The sequence below is a fragment of the Desmodus rotundus genome, chromosome 2, assembly GCF_022682495.2.
Source record: "Desmodus rotundus isolate HL8 chromosome 2, HLdesRot8A.1, whole genome shotgun sequence".
In the NCBI taxonomy this organism is placed as follows: Eukaryota; Metazoa; Chordata; class Mammalia; order Chiroptera; family Phyllostomidae; genus Desmodus; species Desmodus rotundus.
Genome location: NC_071388.1, coordinates 39,423,770 through 39,441,009, shown reverse-complemented (window position 1 = coordinate 39,441,009; position 17,240 = coordinate 39,423,770). Strand labels below are relative to the sequence as shown.

General features: G+C 38.6%; 1 protein-coding gene and 1 pseudogene across 3 annotated transcripts in view; one reads left to right on the top strand and one right to left on the bottom strand.

Annotated features, from left to right (window-relative positions):
* The window catches only part of ACTL6A (actin like 6A), a 33,278-nt gene that overhangs the window by 7,833 nt on the left and 8,205 nt on the right, over nucleotides 1-17,240 (bottom strand). Inside the window, exons 2-9 of one of the 3 annotated variants that reach the window (XM_024563804.4) lie at nucleotides 15,415-15,491; nucleotides 15,070-15,244; nucleotides 10,428-10,528; nucleotides 9,277-9,374; nucleotides 2,426-2,520; nucleotides 2,021-2,127; nucleotides 1,577-1,666; nucleotides 233-294 (exon numbers count right to left, since the gene is read on the bottom strand). In XM_024563804.4, the coding sequence (XP_024419572.1) occupies nucleotides 233-294; nucleotides 1,577-1,666; nucleotides 2,021-2,127; nucleotides 2,426-2,520; nucleotides 9,277-9,374; nucleotides 10,428-10,528; nucleotides 15,070-15,244; nucleotides 15,415-15,491 (805 nt within the window). The remainder of the gene's footprint in view (nucleotides 1-232; nucleotides 295-1,576; nucleotides 1,667-2,020; nucleotides 2,128-2,425; nucleotides 2,521-9,276; nucleotides 9,375-10,427; nucleotides 10,529-15,069; nucleotides 15,245-15,414; nucleotides 15,492-17,240) is intronic. The other 2 variants (XM_045198287.3, XM_045198291.2) reach the window with 2 other exon arrangements.
* Nucleotides 5,294-6,610, top strand: LOC112308549 (ribosome biogenesis protein NSA2 homolog pseudogene; annotated as a pseudogene).

The following is a 17,240-nucleotide window of genomic DNA, read 5'->3' as shown; positions in this document are numbered from 1 at the left end:
GTACATGAAAGCAGAGTGAGAATAACTATATTCTTTTCAAATGTTATTCCATGAGCTTAACATAACTTTTTACCTTTTGACCAGTTAAGCATATTCTGATTCTTTTTTTTTTTTTTTTAACCTAAATCAATTCCTTTCCTCATTTAGGAAGTATACAGTTTTCTAAAAGATTAGTAGGAAGGTTTTTATGACCTACTAAATTATATCTTGTAAACAAAATAAGAAAACATACTGTTCATCATAAGTTGAATCTGATACTTGCAATACTGAAGCTTGAAAATCCTGGATAACACACTGTGGATAAAAACAAGAAAGTTAAAGAAACAAGGTTATTGAGATTTACCCTTGCAATCTATACCTCTGTAACATTATCTCCAAAATACTTTTCTTAAGTACTCACCGTGGGTGGGTAAGTACTTTCAAGTGTATCAATCTATCCAGCAAGGACTCTTGAATATTAAAGAAACTCAATTATATGCATTTGAATTAGAAGCTAAAATGCAGAACAGTTAAATCATAACACTAATGGAACAGTGATGAGATAAAAACTGGGAACCCTTATACCACAGTCTTGCATAACAAGACCAGTTTCAAAACACTGTTTTTACCATAAAAATATGCTGAGACTTAGAAGCAAGATTTCATTAGCTAAATGTATTAAAAACATGCATATACATGCATTTGATGTAATTTTTAATGACTGCATTAGTGTAAAACAACTGAAAAATCTGCTGTGAAATACATTTGACCTCTGGCCTGCTAAGCATAAATCTTGTCTAATATTTAGTGAAAATTGCTAATTATTTTCACAATTTTTCCTTGTACTGAACACCTACAGAGAACCTTTATCTTTAGGTACAAAATATGTCAGATGGGATATATCCCTGCTGCAGTGAATTATGACTTTCGTATCCTTTTACTGTGAGAAATTAGTGTATGTAAGTGCCACGAGAGATTATTTTACTAACCTCTCCCCCTGTAAGTCCTATGTTCAGAAATGAATTTTTAAAAAAGAGACTCTCTAGTTGGTTTTTTCTATGAACAATAATACATATTTTTTAACATGGCTGACTGATGTTAGGAAAGAGAACATCACTGAGCCATATCGGGAGTTTGCTTTGGATGAAAATCATTCTCTCCAACAATGAAAATATGTCCATAATAACATAGAGCTTGTTTTTATCTGCAAACCAAAGTTCCTCCCAAAGTCTAACTGCAGTAATCCAAATGAATATATGATAGTTTGTTGACATTTGTTTGGCAAGTTTAAAAGCAACAACATCCAAAAAAAGCTATTAATTCTGTTAAAATATTTAAAATGTAAAGACTGAAAATAGTGCTCATATTATATTCAAAAATATGTCTATAACTCTTTCACAAAGAGGATACAGGTGCCCTGCCCAGGTGGCTCACTTGCTTAGAGCATCGTCCCACACACCACAAGACTGCAGGTTTGATCACCAGTCAGGGCACCTACCCACGGTAACCAATTGGTGTTTCTCTCTCTCTTCCTCTTTTTTCTAAAATCAGTAAACATATACTTGGATTTTTTTTAAAAAAGTTAATGGTTATTTACATTACACATATAATTGTGCCAAGATCTTGTAACCTGTGGTAACTTCTCTTTCTTTTTCCAGTTTGCTGGAGATCCTTCACGCACAGGTTCCTGAGTACCAAGAGCATGGGCTAAGTTAACAGAGCTTACAACAGGAGGTGAAGATAAATCCAAAAAGAAAATTCAGGAAAATAATGCAATAAATTTTTTTTTTAATTATGTAAGTACAACTAGGTAGTCACAGAATAGCCATGGGGAATATACAGTACAGTGTAGGAAATGGAGTACCCAAAGAACTTATACGCATGACACATGGACATGAACAATGGTGGCGGAATTGCCTGTGGGACTGGGGTGTGGTGGGTGGAGGGGGGCAAAAAGGGAAAAATCATGACAACGGTAATAGCATAACCAAAAATATATAATTTTAAAAAGTAACAAAAAAATTCAGTAGTCATCACTTACTTTTGATGCAATCATATATGGAGGAATAAGGTCTATATTCATCTCCTGGAAGAGTTCTCTGCATTGCATAGTAATAAAGTCTCCAGCAAGGGGGGATTTCACAATACCTATGAAACAGAGTACACAAGGCTAAGACAGCATTAAGTTCAAACTCCTTGGGACAAATGTCCTCTGTGGGTTTATGTTTCAGTAATTCTTTTCAAGGAGAATTAACAGAGCTATCCCTCAAAGCATGCGTGAAGCTATGCATCAGTTTCAAATACACATTATACATCACATTTTTTAAAAATACTCTTTAAAAAAGACATGATTTGGAACTTGGTATGCTTTGACAGCCCCGTTTCATTGTCTGTGTCTTCTGCATAGCTAACACAGTCTCGGAGCCCGCTGGTCAAGTACACGTACCTTGCTGAAGGACGTAGCCGTCGTGGACTGGAATTGCAGTGGTATGAGTGGCTCCACTGTCCAAAATGAGCCCAGTAGAGCGCCCATTAGCAAATCTAGTTTAAAGCATTAAGGACAAATAAGAATTAAGGCTCCTCAACATAATGTTTATTATAAAGGGAAGGTTTTATTAAGGCATTTGTAAATAGAGACATTATGGCTTCAAATGTGTGAAAGTAAATTTGGGGCTTAAAATTGGCATCAAATAATGCCCCTGGACTAAAAACAAATGACAACACGCAGGACTTCCAGACCGGTGGTGTGAAGAACCTGGGGAACCTTCTTTCCCACAGAGTCATCTGTTAAGTTGGTCAAAATTAATACAATCACACACTCAGAGTCTCTGGAGATGTATCTAAGGGCTTGTGATAAATTGAGAAGCATTTACTTAACGAAATCCACAGAAACTTGGTCAGTATAGAGGGAGGCTGTGGACTTTGAGTTAGGAACTAAGGGCAAGTCACAAAGAATGAAAGTAGTAGTCAGTGGTGTGGCAGCTGAGTGGCAGTGCCCATCCAGGTCAACTCAACTCCACAAATATGGGCAGTTCCCACTTTGCATAGCTTTGCCCAGAACATCTTGAACCACTGTTTAGCAATGGGGCCATTTACTTGGTCATCAAATATTTACTCTGCATCTACTATGTGCCTAGTGATGAGTCTCATGGTCAATAAAGGAGGGAAGGAGGGAGGTCAGTCTGGTACCAGCATTCCTTCAGCACAGAAGACAAAGGTAAACCAACTGTCTCTGCCCTGAGGTATATAGTGAAGTAGAGATGAGTAGGTAAAGCTGTAAAAAGAACAGCTCAAGAAGATGCCCTAGGGGGTATTAAAGATCCCTGGGAAATCCAAGTGTAAAGTGGGGAGGGGGACACTGGGAAGAGCAGGAACTTGAGAAAAGGCTGGGAGGCAGGACAGCAGGTGAGGTCAGGGAAATGTAAGTAGTTCAGTAGTACAGCCTAGCAGAAGAATGAAGGAAGAATGAGGAAGATGATTCTGGCTTAAAGCTGGCTGGCAATTAACAAAGATTATTAAGAGGGGGGGTTGCAGTAATCCCAGAAACAGCTAGCACCTAATGTGGTGGATAGAGAAATAAATGGAACTGAGAGATGGTTGGGGAAAAAATACATAGGTCTTGATGACTGATAAAGATTAAAGAGAAAGATTTCTGTTCTGGGCAAGTGGGAATATGATGATACACAGAAGGAGATGGGGAGAGAAGATAAAGTCAATTTTGGACAAAATTAGTTTAAAATGTTTACACAGATAACTAACAGAAAATGTTCTTGTGGGCAGCTGAGCCTGCAGCTCACGTGAAAGATCTGAGGTACAGATATGACAAAAAATTTTTCACTGAATAACTGGTATCTGAAGTCAAGGAAATGGGTAAATTAAACCAGAAAGGGCATGTCAAGAGAGATTAAGGCCTAAAAGCAGATAACCAAGGAATGGGTAGGAATGATCAGAGGGGAAGAAGTCTGAGAAAAAATGGCGAGAAAAATAGGAGAGTGATTTATGTTTGCCACTACTGGTACCCTGTTGACTTCTGCTCAACTATACACATAAACAGTAATTTTATCGCTATTAGTATTAACTGATACAGTAACACCATCTACAAAATAGAATAAAGGTTTGTGGACCCTCCTATAGACGGCAATTATAAAATCTGGACATATTATTTTATTTCATTTATTTATATTGTTAAATTCCTACCCAAGGATGTTTATTGATTTTAGAAAGGGAGCCAGAAAGAGAAACATTGATGTTGAGAGAGAACATTGATCAGTGCCTCCTATACACACCCTGACCAGGAGCAGAACCCACATCCGAGGTATGTGCTGTGACTGGGGATCAAACCCACAACCTTTGGGTATATGGGACAATACTCCAACCAACTGAGCAACCCAGTCAGGGCTGGAAAAACTATTTTATTTATTTGTTTTAGTGGGAGGGGAACATAGGGAGAAAAGGAGGGAGAGAAACAATCATGTGGGAAAGATCGATTGGTTGACTTCAATATGCACCCTCACTGGGTGTGGAACCTGCAACCCAAGCATGTACTCTGACTGGGAATTGAACCTGAGACCCTTCGCTTTATGGGATACGCCCGACCAACTATGCCACACCAGTCCGGGCTGGACAAATTATGTTAAATGAACATTTTAAGATGCTGGAAAGTGTTCAAAAGCAGTAAAATTCAATATTTATTCTCATAAAGCTGTAACTCAAAGTAAGAATCTCAAGTGTGCCAACTCCCTTGCCTAAAAGCGCTCCCCAGTTCCATGGCTGTGGCTTAGCAAAAAAATGGCAGAAAAATTGCTAAACACTAAAGGCAGAACCCTTGGAATCTTGATAACTACAGAAAAAGGTGAAACCCAAAATCTGAGTATAAAATCTACCCAAATCTTTCTAGCTATTAAACTATGCAAGTATAGGACCTAAGGGGAATCAACAAAAATGGTAACAGAGAACAGAGAGTAATCCACTTTTGAAAAATAGAGCTGTACCCATGACTTCTGTGATTCTGCTACATTTTAAACTAAATGCATTCTCCAACAGTATGTAGTTTGGGAAGCAGAAAATAAGCCTTCCTTACTAGCTTAAGGTGTCAAGAGGACAGAGCCTGTGGCTAGCAAATATGAGAACTCAGAAATCATCAATTAAGATGAAACAATGCTACTCTTCTCATTAATAACTTTTGTTTTAGAAAATGTAATTATTGCCACGGGGCGCGTGGAGTTGGTTCATGGGTCTCTGAGACCCAAAAGTTGACTGCTTCTTTGCACGTGGAGGACTGCACCCAGCAGCCTGGTGGCTGTAACAATTGCCACAAAACAAGTATATTGAGTTACACCGTAATCGCTATGTATATCATTTGGATTACCATGAGAAAAAGAGAAAAAAGGAAGGTCAAGAGGCTCATGAATGTTCAAAGAAGGCAAAAAAGATGATTGGTCTGAAGGCTAAGCTCTACCATAAACAGCGCATGCTAAGAAAATACAAATGAAGATTATCAAGATGCATGAAAAGAGAAACACCAAACAAAAGAATGATGAGAAGACTCCTCAAGGAGCAGTACCTGCCTATCTACTGGACAGAGAGGGACAGTCCGGAGCTAAAGTACTTTCCAATATGATTAAATAGAGACGAGAAGAGAAAGTGGGAAAATGGGAAGTCCCTCTGCCCAAAGTTCGTGCCCAGGGAGAAACAGAGGTATTAAAAGTTATTTGAACAGGAGGGAGAAAGAAAAAAGCATGGAAGAGGATGGTTACTAAAGTCTGCTTTGTCAGAGAAGGCTTTACTCGAAAACCACCTAAATATGAAAGATTCATTAAGCCAATGGGCTTACGTTTCAAGAAGGCCTGTGTAACACATACTGAACTGAAAGCCACCTTTTGCCTACCAATACTTTGTGTGAAGGAGAATCCCTCATCCCCACTTTATACAACTTTGGGTGTTATTACCAAAGGTACTGTCATCCAGGTGAACGTAAGTGAGTTGGCCTTGTGACCCAAGGAGGCAAGATTATTTGGGGAAATATGCCCAGATTACCAATAACCCTGAAAATGATGGATGTATAAATGCAGTCATCCTGGTTTGACAGCACTTTCATACAAGTAACTCCCTGTAATTATTGAAGACTATGCACCAGTCAGGAAAACCTGACTGTGGTGTTTCTGCATCCTACAATTACTACAATAGCTTACATGTCTGCAGCCATCAAGAGAACTATTTTATTGTAAAGAACATTAAAATGGCCCAGTTTTACAAAAAAAAAAAAAAAAGAGAAAGAAAATATAATTATTATTAAGATTTTATTTATTTACTTTTGGGGGGGGGAGACAGGGAGAAAGAGAGGAAGAGAAACACCAATGTACATCAGTGTGCGAGAGATACAGTGATAGGGCCTCTCACATGCCCCCACCTGGGGACCTGGCCTGCAACCCAGGCATGTGCCCTGACTGGGAATCAAACCGGTGACCTTTCAGTTTGCAGGCCAGCACTCAATCCACTGAGCTACACCAGTCAGGGCTAGAAAATATAGTTATTATTTTCATAAAAATGTTATTTGTGTTAACAATAGGTCCTTTGTTATTTTAAAATAGACCAGTAAATGTTAAATTCTTAGTTTTATCAAACAATAATATTGACAGATATAACCCATATAAACAAACTCTTTGAAGTTTTCAATAAATTTAACTGTAAGGGAATCCTGAGGCCATATTTGAAAAGTCAAAACAATTTTAGAATAACACTAAATGTTACTTGTCTGTTTCACTCATTCTCTCATAAGTGTACTTGAGGAGTTTTCTAGAGAGTATGTCATGTGTGATACACAAATGACTGAATGCAAAAGCCAGATAGGAGACTCAAACTTCTGCTATTAAGTCCAACCAACATTAAAGAGATTTGAAAAAATGTAATAGTCTTCTCATTAATTTTTTTGGTTTAAAAAACGGTATTTTTCATTGAAATATTTTATTTATATTAAAATATAATATTATATATTAATTTATTTAAAATACTAAGCAAATATGATCTTAAAGTTTCTGTTTCAATTTCCAATATGGTAAATACTGCTAGATACAATGTGTATATATCTATAAAAGTTCTGGGTATAAAAATTTCAAGAATTGCTAGGCTACGAATGACACTAGTCAGGAAAATTCACAAATGTGGAAAATTCTATGGAACAATCTACTTCCCTGAACAAAGAAATTTCAAAAGGAAAAAAAGGAGATGGGAGGAGAGAAACTACACACTTAAAAAGACCTAAACCCCGGCTGGTGTGGCTCAGTTGGTTAGGCATCGTCCCTCAAACAGAAAGGCTGAAGGCTGGATTCCAGGTCAGGGCACATGCCCCGGTTGCAGTTCAGTCCCTGGTGGGGTTGCATGCAAGAGGCAACCAATGATGTTTCTCTCTCACATAGTATGTTTCTCTCCCTTTGTCCCTCCCTCCCTTCCCCTGTCTTTGGAATCAATAAAAGAAAAAAAAACTTTTTTAATAAGGAAACCTAAGAGACACTGAACAAATACAATGTACAACCCTTGTTGTTTGGGTCCTGATTCAAATACACTGAACTTTTTTAAAATAAGAAAACAGCCCTGACTGGTTGGCTCAGTTGGTTCCCTATGGACCCCCAAGCAAAAAAGGTCACCAGTTCCGTTACAGTCAGGGCACATGCCTGGGTTGCAGGTTTGGTCTCTGGCTGAGGTGCACAAGGGACAATCGATCAATCTCTCTCTCTCATGTCAATGTTTCTCTCCCTCTTTTTCTCCCTCCCATCCCCTCTCTCTCAAAATAAATAAATAAGTCTTTTTAAAAATTGTGGTTACATGTTTTTTTAATCATTTTTAGAGAACGTTGTAAAATCCTGTATAGATATATACATCCTGAAATTTCTATGGATAAAAATTAAGTAATGTCTGGTATTAACTACAAAATCATGGTGGGAGGGAGAAAGGTAGGGTTATAGCTAGTGTAATTTAGCTATGTGTTGAAAACTGTAGAACTTGGGTGATGAACTTATTATGGAGGTTCAACATTCTACTTTCTTTTATTTATGTTACAAATTTTCTAAAATAAAAGATTAAAAGATAAAACAATGCTAATTCTGTTTACACTTTCTTTATAAGTAAGCAGTCAAAGAGTTATGTTCAAATTGGGGACAGCCATCTTTAAATTATGGACTTGAACTAATTTGCTTATGTTGACATCATTTTCTAATATGGTAACATAAAAATTAAATGAAATAATGCAAAGAGTCTGCCACTACTGTTGATCCTCTACTCAAAAATCTTCAATGGTTCTCTTAAGAGTTCACATTTTTTTATATCTAATACTTTTTATATCTACATTCAAAACTAAACCTATTTACAACTCCTAAGTATAACCTAAATCTTCAACTATAAACTAAGTCATGACACAAATGCTTTACTATTCACTTCAACACTTTCGCTAAAGTCATCTCCGAGACATGCACTACTGACAGATATTGGGTTACCAGTGATGCTCATGTTCACATAAAATCTACCTGTATATTACAGCAATCCAGGAAGATATGCAAGATAAGGAGTAAAAGTAAAGTTCAGATTTTAAATACCTAATTCAAGATCACACAAATGCAAGCACTGCAACTTGAACTCTAAATAAAGAGCTCTTTCTCCCACATCACACAACTAACTTTTTCTTTTTTTTAATTAAAGGTTGTCAGGCTACTACACTACTCTGTAGAACCACCGCAATTACTGCACAGAAATTTCAAATTAATCATGTACTTCTTTATGACTTTCGCCAATGGTTATTTTGAAGTACTATTAAAAGCTATTACTTAGCTTCTAACAAGAATATTACATTACAACTTCTTTGAGGTGAGGGCATATTTCCATATCTGTCCCTTTATATGCTTGCCATAACTATCTGGTGATTAAGTGTCAAGTGAAGTTATAGCCAATCCTACTTTTCTATGGTATTGGAGGAGAGGGAGGAAATGGCAGTCTTGGAACTATAACTTAGCCACTTGGATACAACACTGCCCACTATGCACATTTTCCTTCAAAAAACAAAATTCTTAAAAACCTGGTTAACAAGCAGGATTTCAGTGCATCTTTCCCTTGCAGTCTCCTATTTTCTGGTGTATCACTTCCAATAAGAAATACTAAAAGATGGGTAGCTAAAAAGCAAGGCAGAAAAACCCCAAAGTTCTGAACAAGCATGGATTAGCTCATGTCTTCCTGCTGGGGCATCATCTTCGGGAACACCACACACATTTTTAGAGAAAAGCTAAGCATTAATTAGTCTCTGAAGGATACGCGGTCAAAACTGCAGTTTTGCAAAGGAAGAACGCGGGGATGTTGTAGTGTTCAAACATCAACTCTGTCAGTTTCTCTCTCTTGGCTCTAGTGTTCCACTGGATAAGAAGAAAAAAGAAATGCAAGTCATTTGTTGTTTAAAAACGAAAATGTCGATTTATCTCAAGATTCATTGCAGCACTATATTAACAAATATGTAAAACGTTAAAAATTGAATAAAATACCATGGCAAATAACCCTCATAACAATTTAATAAAATGTAATTCACTTCAATAGATATGAAATGAAATAGATTTAATAAATATAAATTATAATTAGGTTATTATTTAATAAGAGGTAAAATTATCTGCTGCAATGAATTCAAGAAATTACCGAGTTTCCAATGAAGGGAATTATGATTGTTATAAACACAAACTATTATTAAATCTTAATTAAGAGTGAATCTAGTCTTGGCCAGGTAGCTCAGCTGATTGGAGCACTGTCCTGAGATACCAAGGTTGCGGGTTCAATCCCCAGCCAGGGCACATACAATGGTCAACCAATGAATGCATCAATAAGTGGAACAGCAAATCAATGTTTCTCTCTCTCTTCCTCTCTCTCAAAAATGAAATTAAACATACTTTTTAAAAAAGAGTGAATCTAGTCATCATAATCCTAAGTATGAATTTTAAACCACCAAATTCTCCCACTTATACCTGCTACTCATAAAAGAAACCAGAAGTTAACTACAGTAACAGTAGATTGATAATTTATTATTTCACAAGAGACTCCAGGCTAGCCATTTGCAGCCCTCGTTCAACATCTCTCCTGGACACCTGAGAATAAAAGCAGCTATGTACTGTGCTGTGGCACAAGGGACAATTCATAAACCAAAATGGGAAGCAGCCCAAGGATTCTAGTGTTAAGTAAATCCCTGGAAAAAATAGATAAATAACCACTGGAACTCATTTGGGTGCTTTGCTATTATTCTGTGACTATTTTACTTCTTGAAATAAAAGTTATAGTATTATTTAAAAATTAATCCCCCTTCCCCTAATTTTCAAACATCAAAATATAAATTTCTAAGCTTCTTTAAAGAAAACAACATTTTTCAAATGCATGGGGGGGGTGGGCAAAAGGGAAAACATTAGAAAGGAAAGTCTTGTCCTTACCGGTGCTTCTGACATGAGCACAGGATGCAGGCTGGGCTCTGATTTGACGTGCATCTTGTAGGTGTGGTCCAGAATAGCCTGGAAACTGTCCCAGTCCTCAACTAGAATATACAATCAGTACCTTGAAAACACTGCTTAGCGGGAGATCAATACAGCGTCTTTGGAGAGATTTTTTCTGTGATTTACCATTAAATACTTCAGTATACAGCACCTACTTATTCCACAGCTCTACTTCCTAACATAGTACTTTATATATAGACATCATCTTTGCTTCTAGATATAGAACCTTTTCTTGGTTCCTGCAGCCCCAATATTGTCACAACCCCAAGACCTGCACCAAATGTAAATAATGTACATAACAGACTTACCGTACCACATAAATATTACTCGATAAGTACTTATTAGAGGCCCAGTATGCCTCACTGGAATGGTAAAAGGAAAGAACTGTATGATGTAGGCCTGACATTCAAAACCTTACAATAGGAGACTTCCAGTCAAGATGAAGACATAGGTAGACAAACTTTGCCTCCTCCAGCAACCACATAAGGAATTACAACTAAACCTCAAAAACAAGTAACACCCAGAACTGTCAGAAAATTAAACTGTATGGAAGTCCGACAACCAAGGATTTAAGGAAGCCACATTTACCCAGATGAGTAGAAGGGGCAGATATGTGGACACGTGCAGAGAGTCAAGGAGTCATGGTATGGCGTGGAGAGGTGGCAGTGGCAGCGGGACAGGCAGTCCGATATTCACGTGTGGTGGATAAAAATCAGGAGGGATACCTTGGGAGCGAGCTTTCACAGCCCCAGTCCAGACCACAGAGCCTAGGGTTCTAGCGCCAGGAAGGTAAGTCACCGTAACTTCTGGCTGTAAAAATGAGTAGGGATTGGGGTGGCACAAGAAACTACTAGATTTTCAGGAAACCCCGCTTAAAGGGCCCACACAGTCTTAAAAGACACACACTCTAGGATTCAGTACCAGGGCAACAGCTGGAAGGGTGCCAGTCACATGCAGGGAGTGGGCGAAGTGACTGGAAACAGGGAATGCTGGGCAAACCTCCAGAAGCCAGGCAGTAGCACTGTCCCCTCTCCGAGCCCTCCCCACACACAGAGCCACAAAGTGGTGAAGCAGATTGCCCTACCCTGGTGATTACCTAAGGCTCGGTCCCACATAATTTACTGGCACCTTTTCTACAATAGGCCATACTGCTGCGACAAGAGAATCAAAGCACTTCTGCATAATATACAGAAACAAACACAGGAAGGTGCCAAATAGAGTAGACAAAGAAATATGGCCCAAATGAAAGAACAGAACAAAACCCAAGAAAAAGAATGAAATGAAATGGAGATAGCCCACCTGTCAGATGCAGAGTTCAAAACACTGGTGATTAGGATACTCAAAGAGCTCATTGAGTACAGCAATAATATAAAGGAAGAAATGAAGGTTACAATAAATGAAATAAATAAAAATCTACAGGGAACCAACAGTGAAGGGGAAGAAGCTGGGATTCAAATTAATGGCTTAGAATATAGGAAGAAAAAAACATTCAATCAGAAGACAAAGAAGAAACATATTTTCAGAAAAAATGAGAATACTGTAAGAAGCATCTGGGACATTTCCAAGCATACCAACATCCAAATCATAGGGATGCCTGAAGGAGAAGAGGAAGACCAAGAAATTGAAAACTTATATGAAAAAAATAATGAAAGAAAACTTCCCTAATTTGGCAAAGGAAATAGACATACAAATTCAGGAAGCACAGAGAGTCCCAAACAAGATGGACACAAAGAGGATCACATCAAAACACATCATAATTAAAATATCAAAGGTTAAAGATAGAGAATCTTAAAAGCAGCAAGAGAAAAGGAGATAGTCACCTACAAAGGAGTTCCCATAAGACTGTCAGCTGATTTCTCAAAAGAAACTTTGCAGGCAAGAAAGGACTAGCAAGAAGTATTCAAAGTGATGAAAAGCAAGGACCTGCAACCTAGATTACTCTATCCAGCAAAGCTATCACTTAGAATGGAAGAGCATATAAAGTGCCTCCCAGACAAGGTAAAGCTAAAGGAGTTCATCATCACCATATCATTATTACATGAAATGTTAAAGGGACTTATTTAAGAAAAAGAAGATCAAAACTATGAACATTAAAAAGGCAACAAATTCATAACTATCAACAACCAAATCTAAAAAAAACAAACTTACAGAAAGTAACAGAATCATAGATATGGAGATCATTTGGAGGGTTACCCGCTGAGAGGGGGAAGGAGGAGAATGGGGGAAAAAGTGCAGGCATTAAGAAGAATAATTGGTAGGTACAAAAATAGACAGGGGGGATGTTAAGAATAGTACAGAAAATGGAGAAGCTGAAGAACTTACATGCATGACCCAGACATAAACAAGGGGGGGACTGCTGGAGGGAATGGGGGTACTGGGCAGAGCGGGGCAAAAGGGAAAAAACAAGGACAACTGTAACAGCATAATCAATAAAATATTTTTTAAAAAACCATATAGTCTATTTGAATAAATAAAATTAAAGGACATAAAAAAATTCAGATAACACAATGTGTCTCCAATTTTACTTCCACTGAAACTTTCTATTAAAACTGCTGGCCTAAATTACTTCTGACATTTTAATGTGCAAATCCAGTGAATGCTTCATATTTACAATTTTGCTTGACTTCTCCAAATTGACTACTCAAGAGTTTACAAACTTTTTCTGCCACAGTGCAAAGAAGGAATGTCATTACTTATACAACATACTTCCACAGGCCTAGCAGGATCTATTTTTTAGTCAGTAGACTTTGTTAGTTGTTCTAATTTCTTTCTCCCTTTCTTAGTGCACATCCAAATGTCACAGCTGTGAACAATGAGAATCGCTGGACTTCCAAGTTGTCCAGGACTTTTCTTGTCCTACTGAATTTTCTCCTCCATCCCTAAGTTCCCTCACATTCACCTTCACGGGCACCTCTCCTTCTCTACTCATTAAATACATAATAAGTTTTCACAAGGAACCCCATCTTCAACCCTGTTCTCTTATTTCAAACTCTTCCTGAGTAATATAATGCAGTTCTATGTCTTCAGATCTTTCTCATCTGCTTACAACAAATATCAGCACCTTTGTTCAAACACTTTGAACTCATAACAAACTCATTTACTTGCTGTGCAGAAGAGAGTTAACACAGCAGGCCTGATAAAGGGTTGACCCTTGGTTGGCATCTGGGGACTTGACTGGTGAACAGTTCCCTACACTGACATAAAACTTTCCCTACATGATAAGAGTAGCTCACTGTGCCTAAACCGTTTGTACAAAGAACGTGGCTTATGATGAACACCTTCTTTCTTTTTGGGAGTCTGGGATTTTGTAAGGCATGGGGAACCTACATAACCAACCTCTAGTAAAAACCTTGGGTACTGAATGTCTAATGAGCTCCCCTAGTGGACAACACACATGTGGTTACAACTCCGTGCTGGGGGAATCAAGCACATCCTGTATGATGCACTGTGTGAAGACTCCTGGAAGTTTCTACTGCTTTCCTCTGGACTACACTCCATGCCCCTTTTTCCCTTTATTGCTTTTGTCTTTATCACTTTAGTGCTATAATCTTAGCCTTCAGTACAACTATACGCCGAGTCCTGTTGTCCTTCTAGTCAATGACTGAATTCAGGTATTAGCAACTTAGGTATTACCAACTCAGTTGCCTTTTAAGACCATAAAGCTTATTTTATGCGTTCTATTCCTACCACAATGCATGGAACCCTTAATTCAGTCACCCCAGTAAAAAAATCTAGGAAACTTTCTCAACCCTTGTTTTCACCAGTCCAATCAATCACTTAAAAACCTACTGCTCCTGGATTATCTCCGAAAGCTACCCCAGGATCACCAACCACCACCAGTGCCACAATTTAAATACTCATTTCTCCACTGGACTCCTACCTCTTTTCACTAAACCCCTTGTCTATAGTACCTCCCTCCAGTCTAGCCTACACATTGCTCTTAGAATGATTTTTCCAGCTAGCAAATATGAACATCTCACACCTGTTTCAATTCCTTTGGGTTTACCCTTATTACCAGCCTAATACACCCCTGGCATGCGTTATGAGTCCTTTTATGATTGCTCTCCGCCTACCTTCCTTGCATCTGGCCATAAGGCACCCGATGTTACAGCCATATGGACAACGATTGATGACATTTCTAAACATGTAAGTTCCTTCCACAACTCCATCTCTTCACACATGATGGATGCTCTGCTTTACCTGTTCCTGTCCGTCAGGCTAATTCTTATCCATTGATCAAGATTCAGTACAAAACTTACCTCCTTTGTGAAAACCATCACTGGCCCCCAATGACAGAATTAATGCCATTCCTCCCTAATCCTACTCATTATCACACATAGCTATATTATAGCACTTATCCCACATTTTTGTATACGTACATCTATGCCTCCTACCTATGAGTTTCTTCAGGAAAAGAAATGTGTTTTATGCATCTTTGTATTCTCAGTATCTGCTGCATCAGTTTGTAGAATAAAAAGAAATACTGATGTTCAACTCATAGGAAGCTGTTACTTTACATCTAACATGTGCGCCCAGTATACTCTGCGTTTAGAATCAATTACACAGGAAAACAAAACCATACCCATCCCATTTTTCAGTGGTGAAATGGCCTCCATATTCTCCCTGGGAACACGCAGGGCATTAGTGTCTATGTAATAGGTGGGACCGCCTTGTTTCCCTTTGTCTCCGTCGATTTCCATCAACGTGCTTCCATCATCTCTCTCTAACACCATGCCAATAGCGGTGGGGAAATCCACCTGTGAGAGTCAAAAACATGACACACTAGTTTTACCTGCTTTTATCATCAAGGACTCATTTTTCTCCCCAAACTAATGCCTTTTATCATATTTGAGCCCGTATTTCTGCATGAACTTAATTCTACATGAATGGCCCTTACATAGCCAATTGACTCGAACATTACACTTACCTTGGGACAGTCCTCACCAGCATAACCAGCTCTCACAGTATAGGATCCAATGTCAAAAACAAGGGCTCCAACTTCATCTGATGAGATGAGAAAATAATTAATATTAAAAACTCACAAGTATCATATGGAAATTTTAAAAAGTACTGAACATGTCCAAAACGAGAATGTATATGAAAGCTCTATAAATATTAAAACAGGCATTACATTCATAGTATTACTACCTTGAACCTAGCTTTATTTTAAATACACCTTAAAGATTCATTTAATTAAAATATAATGTCACACATGCTGTATCAGTAGAAGTTCAATCAGGAAAGAGATGCTAAACTAAAACTGGGTAATTTGAGGAGAGTTTACTTAAGGGACTATTTACAGAGATACAGGGCACAATACAGCATAGTAAGAAAAATAGTATGGTACCCTAGGACTTATTTTTTTTTAATATATTTATTGATTATGCTATTACAGTTGTCCCATTTCCCTCCCCACTCCACTCCATCCTGCCCACCCCCCTCCCTCCCACATTCCCCCCCCCCCCCATAGTTCATGTCCATGGGTCATACTTATAAGTTCTTTGGCTTCTACATTTCCTACACTATTTTTACCCTCCCCCTGTCTATTTTCCACCTATCATCTATGCTACTTATTCTCTGTACCTTTACCCCCCTCTCCCCCTCCCACTCCCTTATTGACAACCCTCATGTTCTAGTTGTTTGCCTAGTTTGCTCTCGTTTTTGTTTTATGTGTGGCCGTTAATAACTGTGAGTTTGCTGTCATTTTTACTGTTCCTATTTTTGATCTTCTTTTTCTTAGGTAACTCCCTTTAACATTTCATATAATAAGGGCTTGGTGATGATGAGCTTCTTTAACTTGATCTTATCTGAGAAGCACTTTATCTTCCCTTCCATTCTAAATGATAGCTTTGCTGGATACAGTAATCTTGGATGTAGGTCCTTGCGTTTAATCTTGGGTAATGTAATTATGATGTGCCTTGTTGTGTTCCTCCTTGGGTCCAGCTTCTTTGGGACTCTCTGAGCTTCCTGGACTTCCTGGAAGTCTATCTCCTTTGCCAGATCGGGGAAGTTCTCCATTATTTGTTCAAATAAGTTTTCAAGTTTTTGTTCTTCCTCTTCTCCTTCTGGCACCCCTATAATTCGGATGTTGGAACGTTTCAAGGTGTCCTGGAGGTTCCTAAGCCTCTCCTCATTTTTCCAAGTTCTTGTTTCTTCATTCTTCTCTGGTTGGATGTTTGTTTCTTCCTTCTGGTCCATACCACTGATTTGAGTCCCAGTTTCCTTCTCATCACTATTGGTTCCCTGTACATTTTCCTTTGTTTCTCTTAGCATAGGCTTCATTTTTTCATCTGTTTTTCGAACAGATTCAACCAAGTCTGTGAGCATATTGATAACCAGTGCTTTGAACTGTGCATCCGATAGGTTGGCTATCTCTTTATCGCTTAGTTGTATTTTTTCTGGAGCTTTGAAGTGTTCTCTCATTTGGGCCATTTTTGTTTGTTTGTCTTGGCGCGTCTGTTACTTTAAGGGGCGGAGCCTTAGGTGTTCACGGGGGGGGGGGGGGGGGGGGGGGTAATGCTGGTCGCTGCGCTGTGACGCTGTACGTGGGGGAGGGGCCGAGTGGGAGCAATGCACTCCGATACCCACAATCAAACTGGGCCCCTCTGGTGCTGGTTCCCGAGTAAGTGGGCCTGTGCACACTCTAGGCCCCTGTGGGTCTCTCCAACAACCTCTCCTGTGAGGCTGGGAGTCTCTCCTGCTGCCGCCCCAACCCCCAGGGGCACTTTCAATCAGAGGTTTGAGGCTTTATTT